Raw genomic sequence first — 19766 nt, forward strand, 5'->3', positions numbered from 1 at the left:
CCATGTCACACATGATGCATGTCCTGGCCTTTGCTGGCACTCCGCTGTATCTCCCAGTCTCGATCCGCGGTTGGTGTGAAGATGTGCGTATCTGGCCAATAGCACACCGTATCCCATGAGACAAGTGGGTGTCCATGTATCTGGGCCTCGTCACAAAACTGCCTGCCGTAACCTGGAGAAGATGCTCTCTGTAGAAAGCCATCTTCGTGCCTAGCTCCTGTGCTGGTTGTACCTATGTCCTCTTGGTGTCTAGCTGAGTTAGGTCCTGGCAAATGAGCCTGGTGGTCTCGGATTGTGTAAGGGTCAGAGAGGGTGCATCCAGTGAGTACTGGAAGGGGGGCAATTTGTCTATACTGAACCCATGTGCGTGGAACCATGACGTCATCTCCCATACCAACATGCTGTGTCTCCCAACCTAGCTAACTGTCGAGAGGACTCAAGTGCAAGGTGGGTGTATCTGTCTTTGGGAAGTTCCCACAAGCGGTGTATGAAGGAAACAGATCTAGTGAGCACCTCAACTACTAGTGGGGGGGCAGCTAGCTCTGCTCGGATAATGGCACGTGGTACTGAAGCCTTGGCTCTAATGAGCCGCGAGATCATAGAGACCAGAGGCTTCTCCATGTCCCCCCATCCATCAGTGCGATCTATTCTTACATGATGATCCAATGAAGGCCCCCATATCTCAGCTCCATAGAGCAATGCAGAAGCCACCAAAGTGTCAAAGAGCCAGAGCTTCATCCGAGGATCCTGAAATTGAACCTGTGAATACATCCTCTCCACTCTCCCCAATGCCAAGTGGGCTCTGGTCAATCTAGTCTCTGTTGCTCTCCTCAAAGAAAATGCCGGTCCACTAAAAACCACTCCAAGGTAAGTGTAAGCATCTGTATATTCCACTGTCTCCTGGCCATATGTGAATGCGGACGTTGACCTTCTGATCCACTGTGGGGTGGTATTAAATACCATGACCTTGGTTTTACGAAGGTTGACAGACAAGCCACTCTCATGGGCAAACCTATGCAAAGCATCCAAGTGACGTTGCATCTCGTCTGGAGAGTCGGAGATCAACACAATATCATCAGCATATAATAATAGCGGAATCCATGTCCCTGCCAGCGGTGCACCTCTATCACCATCTCTCTCAATGTAGTCAGAAACCTCATCCACATACATACCAAATAGAGTAGGAGAGAGCGGGCAGCCCTGCTTCACCCCAATAGTGGAGTGAACCGGTGTAGATAGACCTTCTGAGGTGCGTACATGCCCTACTATTGATCTGTACAATGCCATGATCCCCCAAATGAGCTATGTGGGTACTCCCATATCCTGTAATCTGCGCATCAATCTAGCTCTGGGTACTGTGTCAAATGCTTTGCGGAAGTCCACAAAGCTACAATAGATCCGTCTCCCATGGGATCTGCCCACCTCAATGATGGCCTTGAGTGTCAAGATATGGTCAAGAGTAGAAAAACCTCTCTTGAACCCTGCATGCATTCCCTCCCTCTCTGCCCATCTACTCAGTTGCTGCTCAAGAATGGATTCGTACAACCGTGCCAATGTGTGTCCAATCATGATAGTGCGATAATTTCCAGGCTCCATAGGGTCTCCTGACTTGAAGATAGGTACAATTGTAGATAGGCTCCAAGTATCATGCCTCAAGAGCCGCCATGCCTCATGCGAGTCCTGACTCAAGAATAGCTGGTATAGATCTTGCTGTAGTCGAGCCAAAAAGGCCCTCTTCTTCCACCGCACTAGTTGCGGAAGTCAATTTGTGACTGTCTGTGAGTGATGTCCCCCAAAAGCACTTCCCTCTAAAGTCTAGCTCTAGTCTGACGATATTCCTCATCATACCAGCTGTTCTGAGGCATGCTCCCAGAACGACGTCTCCGCTCAGGCTTTGTGTGTAGGTATGCCTTTGCTACTGCATCATGTAATGTCTGTGTCAGTATAGTAGTAAGCTCCTCCGGAGGTCGCCCTGGCTCTTCAGTGGATAGGCGTATGTAAATCCCGTCTATGTATACAGAATCCGTCTCCAGCGTGAAGGTGTAGCAGTAGGGGCTGCTACTTGTGGAATGTGTGCTACATTGAACTGGAAAGAGATGGTCAGCGACACAATAGCACGATCCAACACTAAGAAGCAGTAGAAGAAGTGTCACAGAGTGAGGACGTGGTAACCCTAATTGCTAAAACCCTAATTCTGGAAACCCTAACCCTAAAACCTGCAAACCCTAATTTCTGCCAGAAACCCTAACTGCTGAACCCTAATTCTGGAAACCCTAACCCTAAAACCTGCAAACCCTAATTCTAGAAACCCTAAGAAGAACAAGCAACAAAAGAAGTCCTACCAACTTATGGGGACCCCGTCCGATGGGGCCCCAAGTGACATAAAGGCATTAAAAATAAAGCAGAACACACTCAAAAGACTTTGCACATCAAAATATGATGATGTGGCACCTGTACGGACGTCCCGGAATTCGCGGCGGATTTTTAGGGAAATCCCGAAATTTTAGGAAAGTGATTTTTTGGAGTCAGCTTTTCATATTTGATGCTTTTAGGCTTTGGGCCTTTAAATATGAGCCTTGGGGGCCCTCTCTGGCACTCTTCAGCGCGCAGATTGCAGAGGAGGTGCTCCCCGGTTGTTGTACTTTGCGAATCAGCAGTAATATAAAGAAATACCGATAGGGGCGCCAAGGTTTGGGGCCAATACTCTCTGGGGTGGAATTTCGCCACTCCGTGTCGCGTGTCGTCTCTCTCTCTCTCTCTCTCTCTCTCTCTCTCTCTCTCTCTCTCTCTCTCTCTCAGTTCAGTTGTTATTGAAGTGCTAAAAGTCTGTTTAGTCTGTTCTTTTCTATTGGCACGTGGTGCCCGCATTTGTGACAGTGGTATCAGAGCATCAGGCGTGTGCTTTTCTGAAAGCATACCGGTCCTACAAAAGAGCAGACAGAGCTATTGGAATTGAATTATATTTGAGGTATCAGCCACTCCCACCCTTACTTCATCGCGCATCGGGCGCGCTCCCGTCTTCACCGCTCATGTCTTACATGGCATAAGCCATGCAAGAGAAGGATCCAGATTTGTTTCAAGTCACTGTTTTTCTCAGAAGCAGTGCCATGCAGATGTTGATGTCTATAGCTACCAAGCAGCATACTCCAAGTACTTGGCAAGCTTTCAAGAAAATTTTTGCCCGAAGTTATATGGTTTCTGGCATCTTCCTTCGGAGTGCAACTTCTGGCAGAGTGGGGTATCCTGAAATGCTTGCCATGGAAACCCTAGCAGATTATAAATTGAAATTTCTCGACATCCCTCAGTAGATGTCTCTTCACGAGCAGATGACCTTGGAGGTTCAGTGTGATTGCTATCTCTTGGGACTACCATCGCCGCCAAAGAAACACTGTCTGTCCAAGAGCTGATGGACCATGTTGTGCTCGGCTACGACCTCATGGAAGGAACCTAACCCTAATTTTTGGTGCAGGTTTCAAGATGGAAAGTCAGTCGACTTTTCGAGCTCGATTGATGTCGAGATTGCTTTCTAAGTTTAAGTTCTGTTTGATCTTATTTGGTGATCCTGTTTGGAATTTGTTTGAAATGGATAATATCTGTTTTGAACCTGTTTTGGTGCCGATTTGAATTGTTTGACTCTGGTTTGATACTGGTTTCAATGATTGGTGATTTTACTCCTGGGTGGAGAAGTGAGAAATACTGTTTTGGTATTGTTTGAACCTCGGAACGACGCAGGCCGATGCCTGGGGAGCGTTTCGTTGTATGTTTGAAAACCTCCGAACGACGCAGGCCGATGCCTGGGGAGCGTTTGGTTGTATGCTTGTAAAATAATTGTTGGTGTGACTCCCGGCCCAGACCTGGATGGTTATGCGGGAGGAGTATTAAGAAGTCTGAGCAGTGGTTACTCTCAGCACCTCCAAACGACGTAGGCTGCGGTCTGGGGGGCGTTTGGTTGTAAAAGGCCTCTATATCTCCCGGCCCGGACCTTTTTAGGTTATGCGGGAGGAGTGATGAGGGAGTCGTTGAATATCTCCCGGCCCGGACCTTGTTAGGTTATGCGGGAGGAGTGTTCATCGGCGGCTTTATGTTTCTATGTCTTGTAACATGCATATGTGAGCATTTGTGCTGCATTGTGATGTGCCAACCACTGAATATTCCTAATTGGATGAGATTGCCTGGGTATGTAATTTTAGTGCATCAAGACACCCGAGGAAGATCAGTACGGTCTGGGTGTGATGGCTAATTTTACTACGCCGGAATATCAAGAGTTCAGATCTGGACGAAAGGAGAAGCTAACTCCTTGATCAAAACAGCCAATAGGAGCAGCTAACTCCTTGATCAAAAGAGCAGAAAAGAGAAGCTAACTCCTTAATAAAAAGAGCAAATTGATTGTCCCTCGGAATGTCCCTCGGAAATTTTTGAGCTAACTTGAGTTGTTTTGCAGATATGCTGTAATCGCGGACGATTACTCTCTTTCAAGAAGGGGAGATGTAACAAACTGCTGACGTGTCAAAGCCTAAAGAATGGAGCCAACTTACAGATGCCGGCCGAGGGGCCTAAACCCTAAGAAGCAGTAGAAGAAGTGTCACAGAGTGAGGACGTGGTAACCCTAATTGCTGAAACCCTAATTCTGGAAACCCTAACCCTAAAACCTGCAAACCCTAATTTTTGCCAGAAACCCTAACTGCTGAACCCTAATTTTGGAAACCCTAACCCTAAAACCTGCAAACCCTAATTCTGGAAACCCTAACCCTAAAACCTGCAAACCCTAATTCTAGAAACCCTAAGAAGAACAAGCAACAAAAGAAGTCCTACCAACTTATGGGGACCCCGTCCGATGGGGCCCCAAGTGACATAAAGGCATTAAAAATAAAGGAGAACACACTCAAAAGACTTTGCACATCAAAATATGATGATGTGGCACCTGTACAGACGTCCCGGAATTCGCGGCGGATTTTTAGGGAAATCCCGAAATTTTAGGAAAGTGATTTTTTGGAGTCAGCTTTTCATATTTGATGCTTTTAGGCTTTGGGCCTTTAAATATGAGCCTTGGGGGCCCTCTCTGGCACTCTTCAGCGCGCAGATTGCAGAGGAGGTGCTCCGCGGCTGTTGTACTTTGCGAATCAGCAGTAATATAAAGAAATACCGAAAGGGGCGCCAAGGTTTGGGGCCAATACTCTCTGGGGTGGAATTTCGCCACTCCGTGTCGCGTGTCGTCTCTCTCTCTCTCTCTCTCTCTCTCTCTCTCAGTTCAGTTGTTATTGAACAGTTGTTATTGAAGTGCTAAAAGTCTGTTCAGTCTGTTCTTTTCTATTGGCACGTGGTGCCCGCATTTGTGACACACCCCCACATGTGTGGGCCCAACTATGAGATCCTGGATACTAGAGATGAGGCTCGGCTATGCCATGACATAATCTACCATGCTGGCTCTATGTCTGTGTGGAAAGCATGTGAAGCCTCCCGTAGCGGGAAATCTCTGTAGGCCATTCAAGATGGCCAATCCATGTGCAGTCCCCATGTCTATCAAGAGTGTCGTCCATACTCAGTATGTTCCCCATCGTGTGGTATTTTGGATAGGCCCGTCTCTGCAACATCCAGCTCTCTCAGCATCTCCTCTGAAGTATCATAAAATACCATCTGATGATGGGCAGTCCTAGCATTGAACTCCCCTAGAATAATAATGTCACCATCTCTAGAGAATTCCCATCTGTCATCATCCAAAATAGAGAAGGGGGACTGTCCTTTGGGTGGTGCATATATTGACGTACTCGGGAGAAAGTAGCAAATGGCAATGTAAAGATATCTGTCAGTCTCTGCTCTCAATCTCACCCACATGTACCTAGCTTGTTCATCCCTACGAGCTATATGTATCAATGGCTGCAACTCCTCCCTGAATAACACTGCCACTCCTCCTCAGCCCCGCCCTCTGTGCTCTGATCGTGTCTCTTGTCTACAAACTGTCTTCCATCTGTATCCACTAATGTGAGGCATAGACTGCCCAGGGGCCTGATGTGTCTCTGAGTAGAAGATGATGTCTCTCCCGGTAAACTATCCTCAAAAGCACCCACATCAAGACACATAGATCCATTACAATTCCAGGTAGCAACTTTGAGTGTGGTCCCATAGGCCTCACACTGTCATGTGGAGCGTGGCTCCAATATCACCACTCTTCCGTCTCGGTAAAAAGCAATCTTACCTTTTTCCCTTGCCGCTCTAATCTCTGGCATTACTTCCTACATATGGGCGACCTGTGAGAGGGTAAGGTCATCCCCGAGAAATATGTCCGTCTTCTTAAGAGTTGGTCTCTTCTTCAAAAAGTCCTTCGCTTCCATGGAGGGAAAACAAAGGATGAGTGCCCTTTCTTTCGAGCTTTCCCCCTTGCTCCCATTTTTCTTGTTACCCACTCTTCAAGCTCTTGAGTGCATCGGCTCACGAACCCCCATCAAAACCATGAGTTCTTTTACCTCTTCGTCTACATTGTCTTTGTCTTTAAGGCCGCAAATTCTCACATGTAGACAGCGTACACGTTTTCTTTGCTCCTCTTTTAATGTCAGGTTGATAATGGTGGGTGTGGATGGTGTTTCCTTGCTTTTCCCTTTCTTGGCAACCTCAATCCATTTCTCAGCCTCATCTGCTTTTTTTTGAGTCTCTGTAATAACGTCCACCCAAGAAGTCGTCATTTCTTTATGTTGCTCTTCCCCCTCTTTGATGGCTCGCACTTGCTCTTTGATTGTGTTGAGTTCTTCTATCACAAAGGGCTGCAATTCTCCCTCTTCAAGCATGTTTCATGATCGTGCCTCAGCGAGCTCCTTCTTGAGTGACGCAATTTCTTCGTTTTGGGCCGTCATCCGATCTCCCATTGCCGTGATCTTGCTTTCTTGGGCCGAAACGCGATCTTCGAGCATTTTTATTGTCCCTAATAGGTGGCGGTTGATCTGGTTAATGGTTTCGGCCATTTCTTCTTTGCACTTTTAAACTGCGTCTTCTAAGGGCTTGGCCTTATCATTTTGCTTCCTCATGTTTGATCGGTGCCAAAAACGAGGAAAAATTGACCTATACACACAAGTGCTTCCACATTATGCATACATGTTCCACACTAAGCATACATGGCGTGCATTTCCTGCAATTTCTGCAAAATACGACCAAAACGACAAAAAATCCGCTTTATGTAATTTCTCCAATTTTCTGCCAATTCTGCAATTTTTGAAAATCTGCAATTTCTGCAATTTCTGAGTTCTGTAATTTCCTGTAAATTTCTGCAACTGTCCGAAAAACTGCCAAATTGCAAAATTTCAAAATCTGCTGCTGCTGTACCTGCGGGGGGGGGGGGGGGGGGGGGGGGGGGGGGGGGTATAAGACGAGGGGGACGGGCTGCGCAGGAGGCAGCAGAGCGCAAAGAGGGGCGGGGCTGCAGGGGGGAGGGAGGGGAGGGGCAGGTCTGTGGGGGCAGTGCGAAGGGGGGGGGGGGGGGGGAAGGGGGGTTGCAGCGCAAGGGGGGGGAGGAGGGGTGGGGGGTTGCAGCGCGAGGGGCTGTGGCAGGAGGTTGAGAGAGAGAGAGAGAGAGAGAGAGGTGCTACTCCTGCCTAACAGTTTGTATTATGCTCAGGCAATCATTCTCCGCAGGTGGAGGATGATGAAGATTTGGCAAGAGCACTGCAAGCGAGCTTGGATCTTGAGGAGCCATCTCCTCGACCAGTTCCAGCACGAGTGCATGCCCCTACAGGGAGAAGGTAATACGTTTTGCATTGTCTATCATTTGGTTTCCATACATACATTTACATCAAGGTCCTCATGTGGTGTCGGCATTTTGTAATAGTTTTATACTACTTTCCGGTAGCTGTTATGTTTTATTATTAGACGTCATGATGGTTTGGTGCTATTCCAAATATATAAGCACACTAATGGTTCCGGTGCTATGCCTTCTCAAGTCTGTAGTCCCTTCTCATCTGCAACACCCTAAACAGATGCCGTTTTTGAGAGCCCCTACAACAGGGAAAAGTTGTGATTCAAACTTTTAAAGGTCATACCTTATTGGTCTCTTATGCCTCAGGAAGTAGCATAGTCATGACTATCCTCAAAGTAGTGCACATGGATGTAGGGGAGAGTTTCACTAAATACAAAACTCATTGGATCATGAACTCTGGTTTGGTTGCTGTCAGTAGAGTTCCTAAACCATGGAAAAGATGATGGATAAAGAATTGGCAGGTACAAGCAGCACATTGCACAAGAGAAACACAAATCTCTCCTTTACACTTGCCAATTTACTTCAAAGATTCCTTTGCCAAAGGGTCATGTGCAAGCTACAAATGTTGTGACCCGTAATCATGGTCACCATGAAATGCGGTCCAGCAAAGTCTTGAGGGTGAAATATTTCAGGTACTGAAACGTTCCATTTAATTGGTGAAACATATGCTTGCTTGCTTACTTAAAGTTACCATTTGTTTTTGTCTTTCAAATATTTTGAGGCCTTTCTATCTATGAACGTTTCGGTCCCACATTTCAATATGCTTGTGGTGTTTTTCCACTCAAGTATACAACAATACATTCGTAGAAATCCTTACAATAATTACGTCTACGAAGGTGCTTACATGAAATGCATTATGCATTATTTTAATGCTGATATCTGGACCAAAGATGTGCATGGTGCACACCAACTTTGAATTTGAGTTTCTTCTTGGGATGACACAAAGTCCAAGCCCTCTGAAAAATGTCATTTTCCTTGGGGTTACACAGACTTGGAGGCAGGGGCGTGGGAGACTTGATTGGATGTTAGTTAGCGATTGGGAGTAGGCCTTGAGAGTTGGTGATTGATGGCCCAGAACATCGGGGTGTTGTTTACTATTTACCGTTTCTAGGCCCAAGGAATTTGAGACATGAAATTATTCATTTGGAGAAGAGTCTGCCTTGTGCTTAGTAGGTTTGTGAGATCCTATTGCTGGGCGATCATGCTCTAGCAGAACAAATAAGGGGGACTTTTGGGCAGAGAGCTGTATTAAGACATGGCTCACTCATCATTGTAAGCCCAATAGATGAGAATTTAGAAGCGAGAGCAAGACTTCTTTGGTTATGGATGCACAGAGATAGTTGAGACACTATACGTTCCTCAAAAGAGGTGCCTCCCAAGTGATTTTTTCGCTCCATAGAGGCTGCACTTATTGGATAGAGACCCATCTTGATGCCAACTGATGATTGTAATGCATTAAGCATATAGATATGGTTTAATTTATGCGAAGCACCAAGCAAACCCAATACGGGAATGGGGTGCATCTCTTTTCTCTCGTACAATGTAATTTCCATCACTGTTGCAGCAACAGGATTAGTTTTTTTGTTTAATCTAACCCACACTTTCCTTTACGGTCCGTGTTCACCTCTCAGACCGTGTGTCCAGCATGTTGCACTTTACTTCTAGACTTTTGAAGAGTTTTTGATAAAATGTGTCAGGATTGCTTGTAGAAATATCTTAGTAGATGGGGCTTCTCATTTTATATGCTTTTGCCCTTTATAGATCAGCACATAGTGGAGTTACTCTGCAATGCAATTGTGGAAGATTCTCTGCGTGTCCTCTTGCCTCTTGCTGTTTACCACTGCCGGATGGCTCCGCCATCCAAGACCTTAAAGCATAGGTTTTTGTTATGGAGAGATTTTCAACCTTACGATTGACATGGCATATGTGTTGAGAAGAAAACAGTATCACATTAGGTTCGTAAAGCCCCATCGTTTTCTTTTCTGGGTTGCAGTTTTAAGTCAAACATCCAAGAGTGTATTGTTCCTATTCAGGATCACAAGTCTATTTCTAGTAATCTCCTGAACGCAGAAATTCTTAAACTGCTCATCTACTTTGAAACATGTATTCTCAGGAGAGACAGTTAACACAAGCTAGAAGTAGACCAGAACACATTTTTCGAAGAGCATTACAATGTCTTGTTGTTTTTGAATTCTCCTTCAGGGTCTGCGAAGGTTGCAAGAACGAAATTGGCTATGGGCGATTTTTGAGCTGCATGGGGAGTGTTTGGCATCCAGACTGTTTTTGCTGTTATGCCTGTAATACTCCCATATCAGATCATGAGGTATACATGGAAAGAATTAGATCACTCTTACCTGAAAGGCAGATCTGAAAGCTTTTTTGTCGGTTTCCTCGGCCTCTGATTCAATTGTTTACTGATGCAAACAAACTTTCTGGTTTGTGGTGCTTTTGCAGTTTTCAATGTCTGGAAACAATCCATATCATAAGAGCTGTTACAAAGAGCTATTTCATCCAAGATGTGATGTTTGTAAAGAATTTGTAAGGTTTTCAATCTGCCGCTGTTACCAACTTTGTTTTGTGATTACATATGTAATTACTGATTAATATTATAATTCATAATTTTCCTATCACAGTCCTCTCTTTTAGGGTTAAACTTGTACTTTTAACAAGATATATCTGACAAATTCTATCAACACTTTGTGGATAGATCAATCACTCTCTTGGCTTTGCAGCAAACAGCCCCTAGAGTGCCGAAGTACTTTCTGGCTCGACTTGCGCCTTGGATAGGATTTTTATTTTTTCCATTATAAAATCCTTCTTGTCTATTTGTCAAATGCATTCACCAATTGTTTCATTTGTTATTTTGCAAATACCAGTTTGAGGCGCTGTGAGCTCGGTTATATTCTGCAGCCTATGTAGCCCCTCACCTTGCCTTGACCCTTGCCCAGTTTTTCCAGTCTGCCAGAATATGGAGAGCTGAGCTGGTCGCTTCTCTGTGTGCATGTGTATGTGACTTTTGGTCTGTCTCAAGCGGGTGGCAGTGAGGCGGCGACTTAAGGCAGGTACAGCTCATGTGATTGGCAGAGAGTGACCAATGGCGAGAAATGGCAGGGGTGGAGGTGCACAGGATGTGGGTCGTAGTCCCCAAAAATATTTCAAACTACATCAAGTCAAAAACAAAACTACTTTTTGGTTTTCAGCCTCTCCTGCACTTCCGTCTGCTGCCTCTGCTTGTGATGCACAGTGGGACGAGTGCATCAAGCTGTCATTTGTCCAGCTCTACCACAAGCAAAATAATGTCCTGGAAGTCCAATAAAGTGTCGCCATGAATAATCGGGAGACAAAACAAGGGGGTTCTTTCACGAGAGATGGATGAATGAATACCTGAGAGTGTGGGTTTGGCAATGATTGATGCCTTACCCTCGCCCAAAAGAACTGCAAGACCCTCACTGAGGTTAGGGAGATTCATGCCGTGTCTCCATGTGTAAAGATAGCAAAATCTCTGCTTGGCTTGGTGAGAAGATCTGCAAGATTGTCAATGGTGGGACAATACTCCAAGCTGATACAACCATCCTCAATGTAATCCCAAACAAAGTGGTACTGAACATGAATGTGTTTAGTTTGGCCACAAACTGAGGATCATGTGCTAAAGCATTAGCAACTTTGAGAATCTGAATAAATGGTGGTAGTAGACGAAGGTGCAAGGGCAAGATGATCCAAAATCTGTTGAAGCCATAAAGCCTCAGTGGTAGTGTCTAGATAAGATAGATACTCAGCTTTAGTGGAAGAAGATGCAGTGGTGTTTTGCTTTTGACACTTCCATGATAAGAGAGAATTACCAAAGGGAAAGCAATAACCAATAGTGGAACTTTGTGTGTCAACACAATTAACCCAATCGTGATCATTATAGCCGACACGAGTATCACCACCACTGTAGTGAATACCATGTCATAGCAAATTTCAGGCTGAGTGTTAGCCAAGAACGGTATAGAACCAATAAGCTGCCTGTACTCCGTAGCATCCACCCAAGGTATGGGACAAGGATGTTTAATACGTAGGGTACAATACGGTTCTAGATGTATTTTTGAGAATCAAAGATAAAATAGGTCAACTTTTTTAATATGATACTTTAATAAGGACAAATGACACGGGATCAAGCATCTCCTAAATGACTCTTCAATGTTTTAACCATAAACAAGCACCATGAAGCTCTAAAATACACTTGATCAACTAGCAAAAGACGTTAGAATAGATATGATTTGAGCAAAAAAAAAGCTAGAATAGAAAACGTTATGAGACGTTCTGTACGTTTTGATACGGGACATTCCGTATTCTAAAATATAATACACGTATTTTAGGTGCTATGCCGCTAGCTACATGGAGGATGCTAGCGCTAGTCTTGAATATCTATCTTGAAGCTCCCATAATTTCAACCAGGATAAGCGCCACACCCATCTCTGCTCTAATAACCTCATGTGGAATCGAGCCTTTGCATGATATCATCATGACTACCACCCTCTCCATATGTACCCAGCCGTCATAGTACTTGTCACAAACTGGTGACGTGGCAGAGCCACCCGGAGACACACATACACCTGCTGACGTGGCAGAGCCACGTGCAAAACGCGCTGACTGCTGATGTGGCAGCAGCGTATGGACAGTATGGATGCCCGCATTATAGCATTGACATGCTGACGTGGCAGCGTACGGATCTCCACAAAAAAGTGCTGACTGCCGTAAGGAATTTCCGCTAGTTATGCTGATTGCTTTTGGCAGTTTTTGAAGACCAGTTGCTTTTGGAACTTTTGCTTTCGAGTTTAACTGATGTTGGGGCTCTGCTTTTGGCATCCCTTGTAAGAATAAATAAGCCCGAGGGCCTCACTCTTCAAGGCATCTGGACACAGAGACTGAGAGTGAGCACCCGCGGGCTCAATTGTACTTTGCACACCGATCAATAGAAAAAAAGAAATACTGAAAGGGGCGCCAGTCTCTGGGGCCAATACCTCTTGGCATGGAACTACACCGGACCGTGTCGTCTCTCTTTTGTTCTGTCAGTGAATCTCTATTGTGTCGCGACAAAATCTTGACTTGGGGTGTCCAAGTTTGTTACAGTACTCTCTGTATGGCTAATCCTGATCTACTAACAGTTGTCTCCACGTATGATAAAAGGCTTGGTCCGCAAATGCCCCATAAAGGAATGTGGGTGTAACTAGTGTACCAAAGAACCACAATTTGGTACACAGGTCATGGCATTGTATATGTGCATAGTGCCTCTCTAACACCCGAGTGCTCTATATGGTCGTTCAAGTCGAGCCTCTAATGTCTCTCGGCGAGAAAGTCATGGCCCTCTGAAAGTAACCCCAAGTGATCTTGTTACCCACCGAAACAAGGTCTTAAATACCATAACTTTGGTCTTTTGGATGCTCACCTTGAGATCACTATCCGTGCAAGTCAACCACCCCAGTAGGCTAGCTCCCACTCCTTCTCTTTCTAATGAGACCTCATCTATATAGAGCCCAATTAAAGTAGGGGAAAGTGGACAACCTTTCTTCACTCCAATGGTGCTACTGACTGGATTGGGCATACCACCAGGGGCCCACACCACTTCTGTCACTATCTCGTACAAGGCTTAAATGCTCCACTGTATTTCCACAAGGGACTTCAATATCCTGTAGCCTCCTCATCCATCTCGCACGTGGCACTGTATCAAATGCTTTGCGGAGATCTATATAGCACCAATATATTCTCTTCTTCCATGCTCGACTCTCCTCAATGTAAAGATATGGTCTACCGTGTGTGCCCTCGTCTGAAACCAACTGGTCACACCAGCTCCCTTCTGAGTAATAGATCGTGTGTTCAGGCCTCGTCGGATAGGTGTTTGAGGTCACTTGGTGGTGAAACATATTTCAATTGACCTTTGGATGGCCCTTTATCCTCCACTCCACTGTGCACAATAACTTTTCATTCTAGCATCATAAAGCCTTCAAGCTGTTTAGCCTAATTATCTATGTTTCTAATCACAGATTCCAACCAACACTACAGGCTTGATTGAGTACAGAGCTCATCCATTTTGGGGACAGAAGTATTGTCCTTCTCATGAGATTGATAGCACACCTCGTTGCTGTAGCTGTGAACGAGTGGAGGTAAGGCTAATATCAACAGGTTTCAACTGTTCTGCTAAATGCCTTTGACACACGTTTTCTGTTCAAAACAGTCTAAGGATGCTCAATATATATCTTTGGATGATGGGAGGAAGTTGTGTCTGGAGTGTCTAGATTCTGCAGTAATGGACACAGGAGATTGTCAGCCGCTTTATCATGAGATCCGGGATTTTTACGAAGGAATGAATATGAAAATTGAGCAGCAAATACCAATGTTGCTTGTTCAGAGGCAAGCTCTGAATGAGGCTATGGAGGGAGAAAAGGAGGTAGGTTACATCACACATAGTCAAGACTTCATAGATGATAGCAATTTACAGACCTTAAGTTTGTGTGCACTTGCTCATCTTCGGTTTTCATTTGAAGGGACATCACCACATGCCAGAAACAAGGGGCCTGTGCTTGTCCGAAGAGCAAACTGTGAACATAGTAAGAATAGATCTTTCTTCCGTATTTGCCAGTATCCTGCAAGACATGATCTTGTGCTAGAACTGTTAGAGTCTATTGCAATTGTGGCCATCTTGCGTGATCTCTTCATTTGACAGATTTTCAGAAAACCCAGAATTGGTGCTGGTAACAGCATTATTGATATGAGAACGGAATCTCAAAAGCTTACGCGCCATTGCGAAGTTACAGCCATACTGGTTCTCTATGGCCTACCAAGGTTAGGTTCTGCTGTTAGCATTCAGTAATCCGGGATGTAAGACACACATTCATGCCTTTGTTTGCAGGAATTATCATTGAAATGTGTGTATTTTTTCACAGATTCTCACATCTTTATGCACGGTTTTAACCTACAATTCAAATCATGTAGCTTGTGTGGATTTTTCTTTTCTTTACAACAGGCTACTCACAGGGTCAATCCTGGCTCATGAGCTGATGCATGCATGGCTACGTCTAAACGGTGAGTTTACGGGACCACCTTTTTAGTTTGTTTATCTTCATTCCTCAAAATCTAGCTACACATACATAGCTGCATGCATCCACTTCTGAGAAAATATTGGCTCTTTTGTGTTGTAGGCTTCAGAAATCTGCAACCTGATGTGGAAGAGGGCATCTGCCAAGTTTTGGCACATATGTGGCTGGAATCTGAGGTTATGGCGGGATCAAGTAGCTCGTCGTCGTCGTCATCATCAGCTGCCAAGAAGGGCCCTAAGTCTGAAGTGGAGAAAAAGCTAGGTGGGTTTTTCCTCCATCAGATTGCAATGGACTCATCACCGATCTATGGTGAAGGTTTTCGAGCAGGCCATGCATCCATGGTGCAGTTTGGCCTGAGAAGCACTCTGGAACATATAAAGATGACTGGTTCCTTTCCACTCTGAGAATTTGGCAATTGGATTAGGCTGCCTCAGCACGAGATCTAAAGCTCTAAAATAATGGCAAAGCTCTTCATACCCGTAATGCTGAAGAGGTTCTTTGCTGCATTGGTAATGATGAGGACTTACATCTAAATTTGTGCCATGTATGCTGTTAGAGCAGTATTCTGCTTGAGCAGCTTCAAGGAACATTGCCACAACATTGAAACCCTTGGTTTCATTACAATTTCATTGTTTCTTTACCATTATGAATGAAAATTAATGTGCTTTAATTGAGGTTGGATGTGCCAGATGCAGGGGCTATGTTTTCTAAGGAGAATTTTGCACCAATCGCATCAAAAAATTAATCCAATGTATCTCTCATTTCAATGTAACAATGCTTTTTTTGCACTGGGGAGCCCCACTAACTGAATTGGCTAGCAAGTTTGACAATTTCTTCCTTGAAAGGGAGCTCCCAGTAGGTTCCATGCTAAACACACACATTGTGCCCACAAGAGGAGGTATCCTATCACCTACGTGGCCTATACATCAAACCTTATTAAAGGGTTGAAGTCTTGGGAGCAATTGTGAGCCATTACATGACCAAATTGTGACAGCAAAACTTCTTTTCTTCCTATTTCTTGTGAGAGGGACATTAACTAAGCATTGTTCTTTGTATATGTAGGCCACTGTGACGGATAGTTCACATTTGTTTTCCTATTTCTATAAATAGGAACATTGAGGGGGTGTCACACTCTTCCTCATCCTCTTATGTAGGCCATCGTGACCTTGTTTCAAAAAGCGTTGAAAGCACTGAAGTGTGAGTGCCAACATGAGGAATGATTGTATCAGATATTGTTTGAAAACTTGCAAGAAATGAAAGTCCAAGTCTTTCAAGAATTGAGACCTAGGCTTTGTTTTGCTTGGACTGACCCTTACATAGTGAGCACCACTAGGCTTTTGCAAACCCTTTTTTTGTTAGATATGGTGGGAAGTTGCAGTTTATTCACATCTCCCTAAAAAAAAACTTCTCGTTGTCCCAATCAGAAAGTCTCCTAAAACTCACCTGGTTTAAAGGTATATCTTGTGTTGTGACTTGCTTGTTCCTTTCCTCCCTTCTCCCTCTAACAGGCTTGTATCTTTCCACGTCTCCGTGAGCTTGTGACGGGACCGCTTGCTCTCTTGTAAGTTCTATTGGTCCAATTACTTCTTTGAGTTTTCTTTCATGTGAGCTTTCATTAGGATTGAAAGGAATGCACCTTCCCTCTATCCATTTCTTAAGGATACTTTTCCTGTAGCACACACCTTTCATTGTCTTCACCTATGAGCATATTGGCTCTTCATCTTGGACATAGGAATGAATTAGACTTGGCTGAGGATTCTCCTTGATCTTCCTCGTGGTGTACCATTGATGCCACACCTGGCGTCATCATGACTTAATCTCTTTGCAGGTATTTGTCTCTCCCCCAAATGGATTGTACTGTCAACTTAATGGGTTTTCTACAATTTGCCTGTACATTTTCGGATTTTGCTCTTTAGATTATATGGTGTATTTGTATCCCCGCTCTAGTGGGCCTATGATCTGATCAGAGAAGTGGGCTCTTAAACTTTGAACCCTGATATGATTCTCATGTTGGTTTCTCATCATGGTACTTTCAAAAGATGTTAGAAATACTCCGTCACAGTCGGGGGTCGGAGGGCAGCTAATCACAACCGTGCATTTCTTGAGGATTCTACACCGGAATTTCAGCCTGCATCACACAGATCAGTGCCACATCAGCGTTGGGAATTCTGTACGTCTTTGGCCAATCAATGCTTGCCAACTCAGAGCCTGGAATCTGTGCAGGAGCGCAGGGTCGTGGCACATCAGCAGAGGGAATGGCACCTGCGTTCGACAACTCAGCAGGAAGAATGTAGCAGGTCCAACCAATCCACACTGCGCACATCAGCACTTGGAACTCGAAATAGCTGGAATATTGGCCCTCCTTCCCCCGACAGTGACGGCCGGGAAAGGACCTGCAGTGTCCTTTCCCTTGTAAAACGTGCTCCCACCATGGCTCTCGGCCTCCGCTAGTCGCCATGCGGTCGTTCGTTTTACGGGGAAAGGACACTGCAGGTCCTTTCCCTACACCATAAAAAGCAATTTGTTGTGCACTAGCATGATTCCACTACAGAAGATGCATTCACAAGAAGATTTAGAAATTTTCTCATGTAGGAAAACAGAGTCTTTCTCGGTGTTTTTCATACAATGCATAACATCATGAGCTTCTGCTCAAGAGGCACCGCATACCTAGCTAGGTACGATTGGGGGCAGGGGACCGCCGGCCCGGTGGGCATACCTAGCTAGGTACGATAGAGGGCAGGGGACCCCGGCCCCCCCACCGGGCCGGCGGTCCCCTGCCCCCAATCGTACCTAGCTAGGTATGGGGCACCTCCCTCACAGAAGCTCATGATGTTGAGGTAAGTCACAATGTGGGAAATATTGTGAAAATTTTTCCAAAACTTCTTGTGATTAAGTCTAGTTCATAACTCTTTACTGGTCTTTTTTCTAATAAGAATTTTCTGGATTCTCTAGCTTACTGCCTATGGGCTTGGCTAGCCTTGATAGCTAGCTCTTACCTTGTATTGCTCTTTTCTCTATTTGAGAATGTTCCGAATACTCTTAAGAGTGCTTGCTTTGATCAATTTCTAATGCCACGTTTGACAAGTGAAGAAATGGAAAATAAATCTTGATAGCTTGCTCTTACCTTATATTGGTTTGACTGACTACCCCACTCACTCTGGCTTGCCTCACTAATAGGCTCCCAAGCACTTAGAGATCGTTTTGCCTGGCTAGGGCTTCTTTACTTCTTGATTGGATCTACTTCTTGATTGGATCTACTGGCATGGTCTCTCACCAATAATTTCTTGTGGCAAATGCAACGTGCTGATGTTATTGGTTTCTAAATGATTAGTATCTCTCCTCTACTATATACACAAGAAATTTTGGACAAATTCTCACAATATTTCCCACATTGTTGACTTACCTCAACATCATGAGCTTCTGTGAGGGAGGCACCACATACCTAGCTAGGTACGATTGGGGGCAAGGGACCGCCGGCCCGGTGGGGGGGCCGGGGGTCCCCTGCCCCCAATCGTACCTAACTAAATATGCTGTGCCTCTCGAGCAGAAGCTCATGATGTTATGCATTGTATGAAAAACACTGAGAAAGACTCCGTGGAAAATATTTAAATCTTCTTATGCTAGCTTGGTTATAAATAATGTTTAGGATAGTTACACTTGACACTTATATCATACTTTCTGACCCTTGGGGATTTCCAATGGGTTTGATTTGAGGGTATTATATTGTGTGATACTTAATAGGGGCTCCTTTGCACTACCTTACTAACTAGTTCTGGTCATATATTCTCCTTGATCTAAAAGGATGCATGTCTTGTTGTTTGAGGATTGCCCTAACAAACTTGGTTGTACGCAACTAGCATGGAATGCTATTAATAGGCGATGGTATTTAATAAGCTCTAATACTCATATCTTAGATATGATTTCTAATAGGCCTAGGTTTTTGCTACATCTTTGAACTTATAATTACATCTGACACGGTTTTGATCTACTGGAATCTACTTCAGAGATTTCAAAGTTCCCTAGGAGATTGTATTACTTGGTTCTTTTTTGAGCTAATGTAGCGCGGATAATGTGTCGTGCTCTCTACAGTGTGGGTGCCCCTCAGTGCAATGTGCGTGACAATCTCACTCAAACAAATGGAAACTGTCTCAAACAGAATGAAACATAGAAACAATGGATAACAACAGAGACACAACAGTGGACTTGACTAGCTCAAAGAACCATGTACAGGCTCTGGCGTGGTAGCACACTCAGCTCCAGCCCAGGACTCACAGGTACAAGTGGGGTGTCGAGGCTCAGATGTGCAGGGATGGTGACGCAGTGCTCTGTGTAAGACTCGCTACCTAGACGATGAACCGACCATCTATATAAGATAATGATAATGACCCAACGGCTACTACTCATAGATACAATCATAAAGAGCCACCAACGGCTCATAAATGTCAGCCAGCTAAGTGTGACCTGGCCACATGTCCACTAGGCCACCATCCGTATCCCTGCCACCTGTCATTGCCCAGAGTGTACGTCCAGTGTGAACCAGAACGGACAGTTCACACCAGACTAACTGTACTAACTGAGTGTCTTGTGAAAGTGACACTGTAGCCTGCTACAGGTTGCCCGCCACAAGACCTCTCACCGTCCCGGTGAGAGGAATACTGAAAAAACTGTGAAAAGAAAACCATTAGGTACTGCATTTGTACATCCTTCTTGAAGCAGGTTCTAGGCCCAAAAGTGGAGTTTAAACACACTGCACTGCTAAAAAATGATGTTCTACAGCAAAGAGATAAGCTCAGTTTGATTCTAGTGCATCATTATCTGCCCTAACCATAGTGATAGTAAAATGACTTGGTCCATGTTTGCAATTGCAACGAACTTGCCACATTTTTTGCAACAACATTCTTCTCGAAGGGAGGGATGACCATAAGCCCGAGTAACACCGCAAATAGGGT

General features: G+C 44.7%; 1 protein-coding gene across 2 annotated transcripts in view; it reads left to right on the top strand.

The window, feature by feature from the left end:
• Nucleotides 1–15491, top strand: part of LOC147426655 (protein DA1-related 1-like) — a 76164-nt gene extending 60673 nt beyond the window's left edge. The window contains exons 4-13 of one of the 2 annotated variants that reach the window (XM_086499173.1): nt 7604–7727; nt 8203–8373; nt 9944–10064; nt 10196–10279; nt 13765–13884; nt 13956–14168; nt 14266–14328; nt 14445–14563; nt 14745–14803; nt 14920–15491. In XM_086499173.1, the coding sequence (XP_086355299.1) occupies nt 7604–7727; nt 8203–8373; nt 9944–10064; nt 10196–10279; nt 13765–13884; nt 13956–14168; nt 14266–14328; nt 14445–14563; nt 14745–14803; nt 14920–15221 (1376 nt within the window). In that variant the 3' untranslated portion in view covers nt 15222–15491. The remainder of the gene's footprint in view (nt 1–7603; nt 7728–8202; nt 8374–9943; nt 10065–10195; nt 10280–13764; nt 13885–13955; nt 14169–14265; nt 14329–14444; nt 14564–14744; nt 14804–14919) is intronic. The other variant, XM_086499175.1, reaches the window with a different exon arrangement.
• The last annotated feature ends 4275 nt before the right edge of the window (nt 15492–19766 follow it).

Source organism: Adiantum capillus-veneris, chromosome 24, assembly GCF_014529385.1.
Source record: "Adiantum capillus-veneris isolate H3 chromosome 24, ASM1452938v2, whole genome shotgun sequence".
Taxonomy (NCBI): domain Eukaryota; kingdom Viridiplantae; phylum Streptophyta; class Polypodiopsida; order Polypodiales; family Pteridaceae; genus Adiantum; species Adiantum capillus-veneris.